The 17,674-nt window shown below is 39.4% G+C and overlaps 1 protein-coding gene and 1 long non-coding RNA gene across 2 annotated transcripts; one reads left to right on the top strand and one right to left on the bottom strand.

The window, feature by feature from the left end:
- Nucleotides 1–259: 259 nt before the first annotated feature.
- pax1a (paired box 1a) lies at nucleotides 260–5,212 on the bottom strand. The gene is made up of 5 exons (XM_036962947.1): nucleotides 4,875–5,212; nucleotides 3,785–4,411; nucleotides 2,690–2,823; nucleotides 2,146–2,353; nucleotides 260–959 (listed from the first exon to the last, which is right to left on the bottom strand). Exons 1-5 carry the CDS (start codon nucleotides 4,876–4,878, stop codon nucleotides 865–867), a joined length of 1,068 nt encoding a protein of 355 aa, XP_036818842.1. The 5' UTR covers nucleotides 4,879–5,212; the 3' UTR covers nucleotides 260–864.
- A 13-nt stretch (nucleotides 5,213–5,225) lies between these two features.
- LOC110505417 lies at nucleotides 5,226–13,650 on the top strand. The gene is made up of 5 exons (XR_002470757.2): nucleotides 5,226–5,377; nucleotides 6,131–6,289; nucleotides 6,558–6,666; nucleotides 11,301–11,332; nucleotides 12,583–13,650. It is a non-coding gene; the product is annotated as an uncharacterized LOC110505417 (long non-coding RNA).
- The last annotated feature ends 4,024 nt before the right edge of the window (nucleotides 13,651–17,674 follow it).

Genomic DNA, 17,674 nt, shown 5'->3' on the forward strand with positions numbered 1-17,674 from the left:
GGAAAAGGGATTAGCACCCACACGTTGGCCCAGCATGATGCTATCTGCAGTGATTTCACTCATACCGATAACTTCGCATATCGATTTTGGCCATCTTGCTACCTATCGAAATCTAATTGCTACGTTCAACAACTTTTTACTGTTCTGTGGCACCCAGTGAAATCATATCTGAGCCTTAAATCGCTTATCAAACACATGTGACTTGGGAAAATGTTTTGCAGTATGTGTTTGGCATGTTCATTCATGACAGGAGCAGTTCTTTTTTTATAATGCCTTTATTTAGAATATTTACAATGGATTTATAAAAATATATAATTAAAGCTTTTGCAGTTATTTTACATTTACAATTCATCACTTTGTTCACATCGTTGAGTTTGTATGCAGAAACCAGATTTGAAACCAATCAAGAAAATATAATGTTTTGTGTATACAGGATACAGTTCAATTGTCAATGCGACCCTTTATTTAGACTATAGCAAAATGAAAAATCAATGACAGACATTATTCCATTTAAATCCTGTATTTTACAGAAATATACATGAAGTAGGTTATTTCAATGAAAATATGACAAAACCACCAACCGCCACCTCCACTACATGAGGACATTAGTCCTCATAAGTTTACATTCGTAAAGCCACATATCGACTGTAGGTCATCTATGGTTGGCTACATTTGTATGCATATGCGTCAGGCTATAAGGGCACATTCAATATTTAACACTTTGGCAAACAAATCATAAATAGTGCTTCCACTTACTGTTTGAATTCTTGAAATGCATTCAATTAGGTAAGGCAGGGTCTGCAGCTCGTTACATAGGCCAATTGTAAGTTCTGAGTCCTCGGTTTGCTGCACGAGCTCCCTGGTTTAAGAGGATGAGGTAGGGAGATTGAGTCCGTGTACACTGCTCAACGCCTCGTGCTGCTGCTGCTTGCTTAGTGGACTGGTGGGCTTTCTGTCTCCTGCAAAACATAAACAGAAGACGTTTGCATAGCACACAAGCAATTACTCTTTACTTCAGCAAAACTCAGAAAGAATGGCAATATTTATTAAAAAACGAAATCGTTTTCGCTTAGGCCTATATCCTACCTACCTGAAAGTAAGACGACACCATGCATGCAACATTTAAATACAAAATAGGTTATAAATAATAATTATAATAATCATATTTCTAATAGTCAATGTTAGGCTATAAGGCTATTCATTAACACAATATTTTAATTATCCTTACATTATTTGACGCAATTATTATTTTCCTTTTTAACCTTCACATGACATTTACATTTTAGGCCTCCACTTTTCATTAATTTACTGACAACATTTATCGCAAGCTGCAATATAACCTTAAAATTCCGTCTTCTCGGGTTCACACCTCGATTCATTTGAATTTATCCATGAATAGGCATCATTTTCGTCAACGTCATATCATCTGTAAATGTAGGCTAATAACAAACTTTTTATAACACTTTGATTAACTTCATAAATTAATTTGAAATTAAAATATAAATATAAAAATGATAAGGAAACGTTTTAATCGAAGCATAACTAGAATACCTGTATAAGGGCCGAGATCATTCAACCGAGATCACTTATTTCAAGGACATATTTAGGCCTATCTCAGCCTAAAATATGTCCTATTTATCTGACATCGATATCTATTCACTATAGGTCCGCGCCATCAAGGCTATTGTAGCTACATCAATAGTTTAGGCTGCTACAATTTCGAGACCCAAATGTTTTTTTTTTCGAGACTACACTGCATTTTACACTAATACCCTAGTGTTGGGTCTCCCATTATTCGTACTCTATGATACATATTGAGGGGCTTGACAGTAACATAACTTTAATTTCCACAATTAGACAACTGCTGCTAGATTAATCGTAGCCTAATAAACGTGTGTGTGTGTGTGTATGTGTGTGGTGGTGGGGGGGTGTATAGGCTATATAAAGAAATGAAAAATAAGAAAAGATTAACTTAATTTGTATTTTACACTCAGTTATTGAATTTAAAATAACGATTAATTTTTCCGTAGATTAAGGACAATTTAAGGGAAACGAGTCAGCTGCCAGTGGTTTTCAAATTACGCTAAAACTACGTTATCGCAGTTGTGATCAGAACCGAACACTATCAAACATTATATCGCCTACCTTCTCGCGATGGATGTTTGAACGCCATTGAAGAGTGTATGTCTCCCGCGTGCATCGTCATGCCGCTGCTTGGTAGGGACAAACTCGAGTTCTGGGACTGCCAATGGTGTCCAGGGGTCACATAGCTACCTGGCCCACTATAAACGCCGTACTGGTTCGAAGATGAGTAGGAACAAGCTGGGACATAACTGGATAATGTTGATGAAGGCTGCAACAAAAAATACAAACAAAGGCAGAAAATGTCAGACTTAGGTTTCCCAGAACGAAACATTTCACATCTATGACGTAACCTAAGTGTGTAGGCCTATATATACATTCAACCCAATTTATATTAATCTGCTTTGAAAAATGCTGGAGGAAACGTTACAAAAAACGGGGGGGGGGGGGGGGGGGGGGGGAATTGAAACAACTTGAGAATAACAATATTTTATTAAACAGACTAATCCCTTTCAATACACACTATATTACACTTCGAGCCCAGTCTCTCTGTAGATACAGGACGCAGCTAGTCTTCTGCATTCATAGGAGTCCCTGTTGTCTTTACCTGTGCATATTTTATGTCCGCATCAATGACTGATTTGTCAATTCCGTTGACTGCATGAGCAGAGGGAAACGTCGCTCTGTTGACACTACTCCAGTCCTCCATTTTCGGTGGATATCCCTCTGCTCCAGCAATAGCTGATTAGGAAACAGCAGATTGCACTTTTCAATGTCGGATCAAAATGTCTCTGATCTATTGTTGATCAGTTAGGCCTTTTCATCACCAAGCCTATCGAATGATCCAATAGAAAGACAGTAGCCTAGCCTTAGTGACTGAAATAGTAAACGGGACCTAAATGACATGTTCTACTTAATATTGTGCGTAATATCGGCAATATTTCTTAAAATGCTATCAAAACCATATGTTTTCAAAAGAAGAATAGTGTGCCAAATTGTGCGAATCCAAGCAAGGCCTGTTGTTTTTGTTTCTGAATCCAGAAATGTACATAGGGATGGTCAGGAATCTATAGGAAATGGGATAAATGCAACAAGGCTATCACACGTTCATATCAAGCGGAAATTGTCAGTGTCACATAAAATGATATATTATTATATCACGTCGTTCTAAAGAATGTGTCACAACTATGCCCTTTCAAAATTAGCTACATGCTAGGCTACTTGCTAAATTAATTCGTTTATTTGATGGCAGAACTGCAGCCATGCCGTGGCTAACAATCCATCTGGGACCTCGAGGCAACACATCACTAAAAACATGACGAGTAGGACCTTATATTGACCTTAGGTCCCACGGGGAACGAGGAGGCTTTAATAAGTATCCTAGCCTAAGCAAGGTGTTTGCCTACAGGCACGAGTGAGTAGACCTACAGAGTAAGTTGTTTTCCTTGTGAGGCACCAAACCAAGGCCTACAAAGATGTATAGGGCACATTTCCTCCCTGATGAACTAACGTCAAAACAGGATGTATAAATCAATTCATCATATAATGAGTAATAAACTGAACAGCACGTCAAATAGCTCGAACCTGTGACCCCAAATGTACTTGGATAATTATTGGAAAATGGGTTACAACTGTGTGTGCATGGTGCCATTCAGATCAGCACGCAATCATTTGTCTGGAAAATAAATTCAATATTACACACCTTGATGATCCATGAAGGCCCTGATACCCAGAATGTTGGTGACAGTGTGTGCTGATGGCCAGGCCCTTGATATGCTTACATGCCCGGCCGCCACGGGTACTCCGGGACCGCTGCCCATTTTGCCATTGGGTGACATAGCGTTGGGGTATGAATAGGGGTATATGTGGTTGTAAGAGAGGCCGGCCTGTGTGGGGGCTTGCTTGCTGCTCTCATACTGGTTCGGCTGGGAAAGATTTCCAATCTTGTTCCGTAAAATCCTGCTGATGGAGCTTACTGAGGGCACGTTGTATTTGTCACAAACTCCGTCTGCGAGAAGCCTGTCCCGGATCTCCCAGGCAAAGATCCCCGGGTCACCTAGTTTGTAATCCCTTATGTTCTTCACCACATTCGGTGTAGTAACCCGTGGTTTGCTCCCCCCGATGGCACCGGGTAAAATAGAACCCGTTTCATTGTATCGTGCTAGTATCTTGCTCACACAGCCATGAGAGACACGAAGTTGCCTACTGATATCGCAGGGTCTGATTCCAAGCTGGGCCAATTCTACTATCCGTAGTCGTATGGCGTTGGGCAGCGGTCGTCCATTGACGAATACACCACCCAACTGATTCACCTCCCCATAGGTTTGCTCTGCAGGGAATGAAGATACATGGACATATTCAACTGTCACGAAAAGCAGACAAAACTATTTTCATGCTCTCCATACTTACAGTAAATTTAACCATGGACAATGCGTGCTAATGCAAGTTATTATTACTATTCACAGCAGGAAGATATATTTAACTTACCTTATATTTTACTTACCTTGGATCTGAGAGATACTTTTGACACTTTTTAAGTTTTATGTAAATCAATTGCATCCTTTACATTAACTATCCATTTAATCAACCATTGAATATGAACTCCCAGATTATGAATATTTTACATTAGCATATCTTTCCATTCGTTCTGGAAAGGGATGTGTCTGTCCACTTTACCTACACCCCGAAATAAACTTTCTGGTTCTTTCTGACGTTATGCAGGCGTGTTAAGCACGGTTATGCTTCCATAAGCTTTCTTTCACTGAAGCATGCAGATGTTAACGCAAGCTTACCCATTTGCCTGTGGTTCGAGATGCTTTGAAATAGTTGCCCCTCAATGGCTGAATGCGGTGGTTCTCCCTTCTGCACGAAGGAAGCAAAAAGTTAAGGAACAAATGGGACTTCTAAAAAGTCTCCTCCCGATGTTCTTTCCACTCTTCTGTCACAGTGCTTTGAGAGAAACTACTCGGTACAATGGCACTGAAGTGATCTTAATCCGATAAAGGCAAATTTGAGTTATACCGGAGGCTGAAGTTTGCTGGGATTCATTTGACGCGTCCCTCCACGTCAATTTTACCAGTTACGTTGGAGCTCTGGTATGATTTCATTGGCCGTCCTGACTGTGGAAAGGCTGTTACACACATGCACCATCCGGTTTGCTCAATTCAACCTCTGGGTGTTTTACATAGGGGGAAGTGTCTGAGGGAAAACGTTTATCAAACATGATGCATTGGTAGGTTAAATAGAAAAGATGGAGTGACTATTCAAAACCATGGAAGAGATTATTTCAAATGAGGTGAGCTTGTGCTTTTGGATGGACTTCAAATAGGCACTTCCACTAATGTTAATTGTGTTTATAATAGTTTGTGAGTGACACTTGGCAATATAGCATGCAGTGAAACCTATATATTTTGATCAGAGCACCATTAGAATCGCATCCACCCCCTCTTTAGGTCAAGATCAGAGATCACTATTCTGTTATAAACCTGTTATAGGTTTGGACGAAATGTATTAGCACATGTATAGGCTCGTGCGTAAAGTGCAATTGCAAAGAATATTGGTATGGGATAGAAATTATATATTTCTATGACGTTTGATTTACAAAAACATTTACTAAGCCTTTATTATTTTCATAAAAACATCATGTTTCAGAATTGTTTAACTCCAACATACATTTCCATACCATCCATTTCCCCAACATTTTCCAACGCCATTTTGATTAGAAATATATGTATTTTTTAACCAGGCAATTAAGTTAAGAACAAATTATTGTTTTCAATAACGGCCTAGGAAGAGTGGGTTAACTGCCTTGTTCAAGGGCAGAACGACAGATTAGTGTTTTTTACCTTGTCAGCTCAGGGAATCGATCTTGCATCCTTTCGGTTACTAGTCCAACGCTCTAACCACTAGGCTAAATCCCGCCTCGATGTTTTTATATTGTAATGCCGATTATTATGTTATTACAATTGTCTTTAAATATTAATATATTTTCCAGTATGCTTTACAATGCCACCATATGTTAACATGTGTTTGTTTTTTTGGCATTGAGGGCACAAACTGACCGCCCGTGCGTCACACCTGGGAGCTGAGCTGAAGCCAATGATTTGATCCGCGAGCCATTAGACGCCAGAACGAGCAGACCATGGGCTAATAGAATAGTGTCACATGAAGTTTCGATTACAAGCCAGACCAAGGGACTCACTAACTGGTGAGGCCTTTTTTTTTACACCTCCATCCTTAGCATCAAACATGCTATAGGACCCATGTAATCAATACCTTTGTGGCTTGTAATGCTCCCAGACTATAGGGTATTGACTGAATTCCAGAGGCTAGCATTATCACAGCATGTTCTCTGTGTTTCCTGTGGAAGTTAAAAAAAGTATCGTTTATAAGCTTGCAAAATGTCTGTAGTAAAAGTTAACAGTCGTCCCAACCGTAACAAGGTGCAGTGTCACTATCCCCTCTTTCTTGGCCAGTTCACTACAGGTCTTAAAGGGATCGAGACACATGGAAAACATCAGGTTGGGTCACCACAGCAACCTTGGATGGAGGCGAAATAAGAGGAGAGGGCGATCGCTCATTATGGTACAGTTACTGTGAACAATTATGGTACAGTTAGTGTGATATTGATGCTCACTGCTCTCCAGGTTGTCTGCAAGCAATAGGAAATCAAACATAATGCATACAATGCAAAATTGAATGTTTCTCAATGGAATTAGCATCATTTATTGACTATCTTGATGAAGTGATAAGCGACAGAACTACATTAGGTCTATCTATCTGTTTTGTTCATCTTCTTGACAGGCTTTTGCTTGGATTCTGTGGAATTCTGTTGAAAACTATTTTAGAAATCCATAGGACTGCTCAACAGAAACTCATCCCTCATCTGGAAAGAATAGGAATTACACCTCGCATGCAGTCATCTAGTTTTAACAGATTCCAACATACTGCCACAACTGTGCAGATTATTTGGCTAAGAGGACCACTGGAACACAAACATGTCGTGATGTGTCAGGTATAAATGCATGTTTCAAATATATTTTTTCAGAAACTTTTTTGACAAGAACTACAACGTGAAATAGTTTAAGTTTAAATACGAGCTGTATTTGAATGTATTGCGAGTAAATTTGTACTTTGGAGGCACGGTAAAACTGGTAGGCCTATCTGGTGTAGAGCTGATTCAGCCGCTTACTAAATCTACAGAGCAAATTACAAATCAATGGGTCGACATTCATCAATTACCAAATGACAAAGTATATTTATTTTCTTTCGAGTTTTGCATTGTGTCTTTATGAAGGCATGTCTGAGAAGATAATCGTTTAAACGTCTGCACTTTGACGCTGAAAATATGAAACATTTCTGTTGCTAACAGGCAATATTATATAATGTCAACAAGCTAATTAAACTGTTATCCATAGCTTTTAAAATTAATGAATACTTACTTATTTATTACTATTAGCACCGTTAGATATTTGGTCAAGTAGGTTTACATGCATTTGTTTTTATTAATCTTCCTTTTTTTCAGGAAAATTCAGAAACAATGCAACATGTATAGTGTTGGCTAATAACATATGATTTACATTTGATTATTTCTGTAGCCTATAACTAGTTGAACATTTTCGAGTTTGTGCTTTCGTCAATCAAAGGCCAATTACTTATAATATTTTTATTATCTCTGTAGAGAAAGGTATATACAAAACGAATCTTCAACATTGTTGAATATTTGCGTACTAAATACATAAGCACCAATGATCAATTGAAAAGGATAATTATGACTTTTATAAAGGGACTGGGGAGTAATATTATTTTAGGCTGTACGATTGTATCAGTAAAATGTAGTGACAGATACACTGCTCGCTAGCCTATTACGCAATAGTTTTAACACTTTCAATATTGCATTATGTACATAAAGGCCCTCAAAATTGACTGACGTCTTTCTAGGTCTATGGAGTCTTTTTTTTGTGCATGTTCCTGATTAAAAAAAGTGCCTAAATACATGTCTGGGAGAAGAATGACCTGCTGGTAAAGTAGGAAGGTCGTGTTCAACTGTGGCGCTGCAAAAGTCACGTGACAAAACCAAACAAACAGTTATGAAGTTCCCTAAATGCCCGTTGTGAATCGATTAACATTTGCATGAATTAAATGTAGTTTTTGTAACGGTTGAAAGATATTATCACTTTCTAACATACTTGAAATAGAATACATTTTAGATAACGAATCAGCCCAAAACATCTCTTGTCTCTCATGTTTGATTTCCAGGAGTTAGATGTGTCTCAGTTCAATCTGTATGCATCATTTCAATCATTAACGACTGGCATCACGCCAACAAAAATATGAACTGACACCAAAAGGTTATGCTTTTCCATTACTAGTTTGATCGAATAGTTTCTCAAAAGTTGGTGTTTCTGTATGGGCTATATCCTCGTCTCGAGCGCCTCAAACCAGCACATTCTCCAGTTGCGGTAGCGGCTGGAGAAAGGCCAGCATGCGCGCGGACCTGGGTCCCAACAGGTGTCCACCTCTCGTCTCATGTCACCTCTGTGGTTACAACCCATGACGCAGGAGGCTGGTATGCGCTTACTTTAGTTTGGCACACACATCACCAATGGATGTGTTGCAAGGAAGCTGTCGTTTTCGGCAAACTGGCGGTTTCGTCACTGTACATGTAGGGCCTATGGGTAGTGTTCTCAATGCCTTATGCATTAAACGCCGTGCACACATCAGGGTTCTAAGTATGTTTAGCTGAAGCGGAGACCTTTGTAACATTAGTTGCGTCTTGTGAACACTGCAAGCTAATTATATTTCACACGTTACTGTAGGTATTCACAATCGTCTTAAATGACATCATATAGCCTTGTATTGGGCTTTAGGTCTTACGGTAGTCCGGTATTTAACTACTTAGGCCTATTCTCGCTGACAGCCCATATTCTGAGCCCATATGCTGCTCAATAGATAAGCCTATGCGTAATAAACGATATTGCATAGTTGTTTTTCCGATCACTCCCCTCCACGGTTTACTACTAAAGAAAAACACACCGCGATGCACCAGCAATTCTGAATAAACCCGTCTGATTCCTCTATTTTATTTTATTTTTCGATTTTGCATGAAATTTCGATTTTGCAGCTAGCCCACTTACATTTGGTTAAGTTGCCTTTTCGATTATATTTCGTTTAGAAATATTTCCAAACGTTGCCTATTTCAACGATTGATCATCGAAATCATATTTGGCCATTAAAATAAATAAACAATTTCTTGCTATGGTTTACTGTCAACACATGCCTCATCTCCCCATGAATTGATACATTGTTTTAAAATGTTTATTCATAGTTTTCAATGATAGAGAGATGCAAACAAATTTGGGTGGATATCCGTCGCTTGTTTTAACTTGAATTTGAATACGGTTGAAGATTGCAGGTGCACAGACCCAGTCCTTCAGTATTGATTGATCTTTGTTTCAAGTGACGTTGAGGAATCCTCTCTTCAAGTGTGCATGATCTTATCCGTGAATGAAGGACTTCTTAGATGTTTAGTTTTCATATAGCGGAGGCTAGTTCATACCTTAATTAAATTACTTTTCTTTCTTCTTTAGTGAAATTACTGGCCCTTATTCCCAGTGGAATATACGAAACATATGCAAATCGACTGTTTAATAATGCATTGCACTTACCCACAACTTAATTCACTATAGCTTATCGGGCATTTTAGGTTAGCAATATTACATATTAGCCTAATACCAATTTCTCCATTGCATTGTGCCTTTTTGAAATTTACATTTTATTTATTTGTATGCGCGTGTGTGTGTGTGTGTGTGGCCTGGAGGTACGTGAGTAAGTGTGTGTGTGTGTGTGTGTGTGTGTGTGTGTGTGTGATTATATATTTATTATATTATATATATTTTTCATATAATAGGATGCTCGATTTAAATGAACTGTTAATAGCATGATGCACATTTTGAACTTTTCCATATGAATTACTAGCGGAAAAATCGTCCCCATGCATTTGGCCTTCAGACGTTGAAAAGGCAGATAGATGTATACGATATACGCAACTGTCTATTAGTTAAGGTTTCAAATGGCCCTTTTCTACTTGATGGGCCATGGTGTTATATTGAAGACCTCCGGTTTTGATTTCGTGTTTGTGAGTTTTGTGATCTCATACCTCAGCATGGAAAGTGTTAGACAGGGTCCACAATGAGTGCATCTAGCGCACTAGGATCGACATGGGCCAGAGAGTGTAAAACTGGGTGTACTAAAATTCAATTTCAATAAGGCCACAAGTATTCTGTTTGGAATCGGCCCTGAGAGCAAGGTATCCTGTGCATGGATCACATCAATAAAGGATCTCTGTTGCCTTTTCGTGCAGTTTAGAGACTCCTCCCATGCCTTTATCTCCTCTTTGGCTTGAATTTGTATGGGACCTATATGAACCTATATGGTTCATGAGTATGACTATATTCATAGATACACATAATAATCATACTCTTTTATTTCTATTAATCCCATCTTTTAAAACATCCATACAAATTAAGCCTGTCTTTATGATTGGGGAAATACCATGTCCTTCCCTTGTCAGGTTTTGAGTAAGCACTGTGATGCACAGTAGGCCCTCATCCTCTCACAGTGTTTGCCAGTACTCCTTTCCCCTCATATCTGATCCAGAGGTGATGTGTAGTTTCCCTTGTGCTGCTAACACTGGTGGGTGCAGACCTATTAGAGGAGGTTTGGAAGGCAGGGAGCAGCACAGGGATTTTATGGCCCAGAGACCCACTCTAGGCTGCAGTACACGCCTAATGAGAGTGTGCAGTGCCATGTGAGACAGGCCAGCTTTTATCCGGTTCAGTAATTGCTTGTGACCTTTTCGAAACACGTCCCGTGTGCAGAGGGGAGTCTAATTGTTACATGGGGAGGGAGCCTTGTCTAGCCGTGTAGGAATATGCATCCCTTTTGATTTCTAGGCTGTATGTGCAGCAATGCAAAAACCCACTCGGGCAAATACATTAGATTTGTACATCTCAGAAACCAAGCTTTTATACAGAGAAAAACAAACATATTTTGTCCCCAAATAAATATGCTTCACAATGTAGCACAGCTGGGCTTGCAAGTGAACTCATTTGGATTTCATTTGTTAAATGTGTAGTATCTGTACTGTGGAGTGTAAAAACAAGAATGAATGGCTGTGGACTAAAATGGCTCCACTTCATGATGTATTTCCTTTACAGGAATTAATGGACATTGTTGGCAGAGATGGCTGGTAAGTGCTGGATATTTGTGCGTTTGTGTGTGTGTGTGTGTGTGTGTGTGCATGTGTTTGTGAGTGTGTGTCCTATGGCACTAATAAGAGACCAGCTATTTGTCACATGCACCGAATACAACAGGTGTAGTAGACCTTAGAGTGAAATGCTTACTTACAAGCCCTTAGCCAACAACGCAGTTTTAAGAAAAATAACCGTTAAGAAAGTATTTACAAAAAAACCTGAAGTAAAACAACAACAAGAAACATAACACATTTAAATAAAACATAAAAATAACTAATAATTAAAGATAAACAATAAAAGAACAGTAGTGAGCCTATATACAGGTGTCAATGTGTGGGGAGCACAGGTTAGTTGAGGTAATGCTTCATTGTTTATATTCTATATTGTTGGCTGCACTTGAAATACATAACATGCTACATTGTTTATATTCTATAGTGTTGGCTGCCCTTGAAATCCATGACAGTGTTGCTAAATATTGGGGACAAATCTGGCTTTCATTAAGCATGGAAATATATCAAGGAAAATATAAAATAGGTCTTTTTTAAATTTATTGTGCTGTGATCCAATAAAATGTCGTCAGAAAATATGAACAGGGTGATTGTTAACATTCCCAGTTTGATCTCTGTCTATTTAGACTTGTTCCCCCCCCCACCCCCCCCCCCACCCCCCCCCCCCCCCTCCCCCTCCCACCACCCTACACACTACACACTACACACTACTCTCACGTACCCATCAGCGAAGCATATCTGGTAAACACAACCATAAAGCAGCTATTTTCATTACTCACAGATAGTTGAGTCCCACAATGCATTCACTGCTTTAATAGATGAAGGCTTACTGTAATACACGCAAGGAGAGGCATATCTGGAGAGAATGGAACAGTGTCCCCTACAAAGATAAAAACACAGTAATCAGTGACCACAAATTCAATTTGTCCATATGGAAATATTATCTTAGAGGATCATAATGAGACACGCCTGTGTGTAACATCTGACGTAGGGGTTAACCAAGACAAAGATACATCATCCTCTCTCAAACCTCATCTAGCATGAAACTAATTAGCAATAACGGAATGCAAAAACTGCAAAGACGTGTAAGGGATCACACAGATACAGTGTGTATGAATGCAATGGCTGAGGGGTGATGGTCAGATTGTTGAATCAGGTAGTGTGTGTTTTTTTAAACAAGTAATGTGAATGAAGATAATCATAATGTTTGCCCTTTTTGTGTTTCTCCTGATTATTAGATTACTACCTGGACAGAATGCATCCGAAAACTACCTCTACTAGAACTACCTCTACATATGAGATAGACAAGACGAGACCAGAGCATGGGCTATCAAAAGATGATGAAGGTCTCCGAAATTATAAACTGACATAGTTTCATGGGTTTGTGTTGCAAAAGTTCAGGAATTCATTAGAAACACTCAACATGAAGTGATCACATACTCATGTATTCCTTTAATAATATTTTGGCTTTGTGTGATTCTGTGACTAAATCTATTCTGTATTCTTGATTAAGTCTTCTAATAAGCTTAATTTGGCTACATCAGTGTATTGTTTATAAGGCATGTTACCCAGATATTAATCCTAATTGGATCAAAGCAATTGTTTTAATTGGCTTGATAATGTTTGCATATGACGTTGGAGAGCCTTCTTAGGTATTTGTGTTGTAATGTTTCTACTACAGGTTTTATAATCTGTGACGCCGTTGGCATTCCATTGTTGGTTTTTGGCGGTGTGGCATGGCCGGGTTTGAGTGGTGTTCTCTCGGTCTGCTATCAATTTACTGGAACACTTAAAACTCCAAAGAAGGCTACTGACTCATGTTTGGTCTACTTGGATATCTTCCCATGATATGGAACAATTCTGGATTACATACTGTAGATGTATTATTGCATTGACTTCTCTTCTTTTTACTTTATAAATATGTGACACCTTATAGTATACTATAGACTGTTCTCTATGCTACAGCATGGCAAGTGTTTATTATCTATCTATCTATCCTGTTGCCGAGACACTTTATCCCTACCAATTTGTACATACAGTGCATTCAGAAAGTATTCAAACCACTTGACCTTTTCGACATTTTGATACGTTATAGCCTTACATGCTGACCAGACGGGACACGTCGCATGCGCGAGCGTCGAAAAATAAATGTAGAATTATTGCACCCATACTGCTCACGCGCGCCAACTAGCGTCTGCGATGCCAAGGGCTAAAATAGAAGTCATTCCTATTTCTGACGCAGATCGCGCTGAAAGTCCTGCCTCTCCCATCTCCTCATTGGTTTATAGAAGCAGCTACCCACGTGCCATCTCCTCATTGGTTATACCCACGTGGGTGATTGAAAGACAAACTGTTTTGCCGGTCATTGTGATAATACTGAGAAAGTTTAGATGCCAATCACCATATAAGTTCAAAGATGAAAAAGCCTGGAAGGAGGAGAGATGACTAGAAACGATTCGGTCAGCAGTTTTATGTGTGGATTAATTGGCGGAGTAGAGGAGCTTGTGCATTTCAGGTAAAACAACATCTCAATGTTTATATCCCAGGACAAATTAGCTAGCAACAGCAAGCTAGCTAAATAGGACAAATTAGCTAGCAAGTGCAAGCTAACTAGCTAAATTGCCATACATGTTTAATGCTTTTTGACCTGTCCCCAAATTAATGTCATTGGTTCAGAGTTTGTTTTGATATTTTAACCTGGTGACGTTTGGCATTTGGTGTAGGGGGACAAAATAATTGTACGCACGATGGCGCATGCACGTAGCCAGTTTGGGTTCCGTGTTACTCTAAAATGGATTAAATCGTTTTTTCTCATCATCAATCTACACAACATACCCCGTAATGACAAAGCAAAAACAGGTTTTTAGAAATATCACTTTTACATACAGTACCAGTCAAAAGTTTGGACACACTTCCTCATTCAAGTTTTTCTTTATTTTTTACATTGTAGATAAATAGTGAAGACATCAAAACTATGAAATAACACATATGGAATCATGTAGTAACCAAAAAAGTGTTAAACAAATTAGATTCTTCAAAGTAGCAACCCTTTGCCTTGATGACAGCTTTGCACACTCTTGGCATTCTCTCAACCAGCTTCATGAGGTCATCACATGGAATGCATTTCAATTAACAGGTGTGCCTTGTTAAAAATGTATTTGTGTACTTTCTTTCCATCTTAATGCGTTTCAGCCAATCAGTTGTGTTGTGACAAGGTAGGGGTGGCATACAGAAGATAGCCCTATTTGGTAAAAGACCAAGTACATATTATGGTAAGAACAGCTCAAATAAGCAAAGAGAAATGACAGTCCATCATTACTTTAAGACATGAAGGTCAGTCAATCTGGAAAATCATGTAGAAAACAATAAAATAAAGAAAACCCTGAAATGAGTAGGTGTGTCCGAACTTTTGAATGTTACTGTAAATATTCAGACCTTTACTCAGTACTAAGTGATTGGCAGTGATTACAGCCTCAAATCTTCTTGGGTATGACGCTACAAGCTTGGCACACCTGTACTTGATGAGTTTCTCCCATTCTTCTCTGCAGATTCTGTCAAGCTCTATCAGGTTGGATGGGGAGTGTCGCTGCGCATCTATTTTCAGGTCTCTCCAGAGATGTTTGATCGAGTTCAAGCCCAGGCTGGGGCTGGGCCACTCAAGAATATTCAAAGACTTGCCCCGAAGCTACTGTGTGCTTAGGGTCATTGTCCTGTTGGAACTTTCACCCCAGTCTGAGATCCTGAGCGATCTGGAGCAGTTTTTCATCAAGTTTCTCTCTGTACTTGGCTCCGTTCATCTGCCACCACCATGCTTCCCCGTAGGGATGGTGCCAGGTTTCCTCCAGATGTGACGCTTGGCATTCAGGCCAAAGAGTTCAACCTTGGTTTCATTAGACCAGAGAATCTTGTAGAGTCTGGCCAATCTACCATAATGGCCTGATTGGTGGAGTGCTGCAGAGATGGTTGTCCTTCTGGAAAGTTCTCCCATCTCCACAGAGGAACTCTGGAGCTCTGTCAGAGTGACCATCGGGTTCTTGGTCACCTCCCTGATCAAGGCCCTTCTCCCCCTATTGCTCAGTTTGGCCGGGCGGCCAGCTCTAGGAAGAGTCTTGGTGGTTCCAAACTTCTTCCATTTAAAAATGATGGAGGCCATTCTGTTCTTGAGGACCTTCAATGTTGCAGACATTTTTTGGTACCCTTCCCCAGATCTGTGCCTCGACACCATCCTGTCTCGGAGCTCTACAGAGAATTCCTTCGACCTCATGGCTTGGTTTTTGCTCTGACATGCACTGTCAGCTGTGCGACCTTATATAGACAGGTGAGTGCCTTTCCAAATCATGTCCAATCAAAAGATTTTACCACAGGTGGACTCCAATCAAGTTGTAGAGTCATCTGAAGGATGATCAAGAGAAACAGGATGCACCTGAGCTCAATTTCGAGTCTCATAGCAAAGGGTCTGAATACTCATGTAATGAAGCTTATTTCCATTTTCTATTTTTAATACATTTGCAAACATTTCTACAAACCTGTTTTCGCTTGTCAGTATGGGGCATTGTGTGATTGATGAAAAACATATTTAATCAATTTAAGAATAAGGCTGTAACGTAACAAAATGTGTAAAAGGGAAGGGGTCTGATAACTTCCCGAATGCACTGTATCGAAGTAATTTACCTCGTACCCCTGCACATCGACTCTGTACCTGTAAGTACCCCGTGTATATAGCCAAGTTATCATTACTCATTATGTACTTTTTTCCCTCTGCATTGTGGGTAAGTTTCTCTACACCTTTTCTACATCTTTTCGTTATGAATCATTTGACAATAAAATGTGATTTGTAGTATTGAAATATTTGATAAGGACAAATATTATTGACCCCAGAGTTGAATAGTAACAACATTTTATTTTTAATTCATTGCACTTTTCCTCTGATGTTTTCATGTCAAGTATTTTCTAGTATCATTTTACACAGCACAGGCTTGAAGGGACAGAAGCTTTGAAGTCATGCCCACCTATTTTATAACCTGCAACAACCATGGGTTGTGCTTTTTGAGAGCAACTCAGAGCATGGAGAATCCCCATTGAGCTGTACTCCTCAGATGTCTGAGTTCAGAATATGTGTATATGTAGTGTTGCTTTTTCACCTCTGTTAGGGTTAGTGTGTGCTGTCCTTGTTCATACAAGAATGCCATGGCAGGGCCAGCCCAGAAAAGTGTGCTCTGGGATATTCAAGGCCTGCTATCGAGAGGCAGTGTGATATCATTTTCCGGCAAACCAGAAATCAAGGCCTTGGACAGACCTTTTCTATGTCAGGGATAGGGGTAGTGTATGTTTTCTGACAGTTGCTCCTTTCAAGATTAATGGGTTTATGAGAACCGTGTGTCTTCCTCCAAAAGCCAAGCTCAAAATCTGTCAGTGTTACCAGCAGCATAATAGTGAAGTCCTGACATTGGAATCCAAAAGACAGAGTGAGTTTTGATGTCACAACAGAGCAGAACATTGTCTCTATACTGTGTGTGTGCTCATGTGTGTATGTGTTTTAAAGACTTATGTTTGGTATAGCCATCTTGATTTTGTTATATTAGGGACGGAAAAAGCGAACCACTTTTGTTCCATGTGTTGACCTTCGTCTGTAACAACTTTAACAATAGGATTGATATCTGTAGGGATGGTAAAAATATAGATTTTTAGCAATGTAGGTTCAGCATCTTTGAGTTGTTATATCATGCACTCCAAAATGAAAACAGTTGCATAAAACTTCAGGTTTGGTTTAAGTGTGGTTTAAGTTTCTGTAGGTGACTTTATCATTCTTGTTTACTCTGGAGATGAAGAGGAGAAGAGTAATTACAGTAAATTACATCTGACCAAATCATTTATGTATGATTCATTTTTGAATATTGTTATCATGTACTTATACCACTGAATGCAACAGCATTTCACTTATCTGTAATTAGTTTCACATCATTGGATTTTATTTATTTTAAAGTAGAAAGCAGAAAAACACAAGCCCTTTTGATCTGGTGATCATGGACACAAGAGTGGTCTGAACCCCGGAGAGTCACCTTTAAATTGGTGGCTCAAGATGAGGACTAATCGTCTCCCGTGCAGGCTTTAGGGCTGGATTCAATCCGTATCGCCCAATATCACGGAAGATACACATTATAGCTCGATTGAAATTTAAAGGCAATGTTCCCACGTTTGTGGAGACTGTGTTCACATTAAATGCTGCATATGTCGGCTCAATCGTAAATGACCTTTACATTTTCACGCAGATCGTTCACGATACTTCAGCGATACAGATTGAATCCAGCACTTAGTTGCTGTGGGTGGATG

Source organism: Oncorhynchus mykiss, chromosome 25, assembly GCF_013265735.2.
Source record: "Oncorhynchus mykiss isolate Arlee chromosome 25, USDA_OmykA_1.1, whole genome shotgun sequence".
Lineage (NCBI taxonomy): Eukaryota > Metazoa > Chordata > Actinopteri > Salmoniformes > Salmonidae > Oncorhynchus > Oncorhynchus mykiss.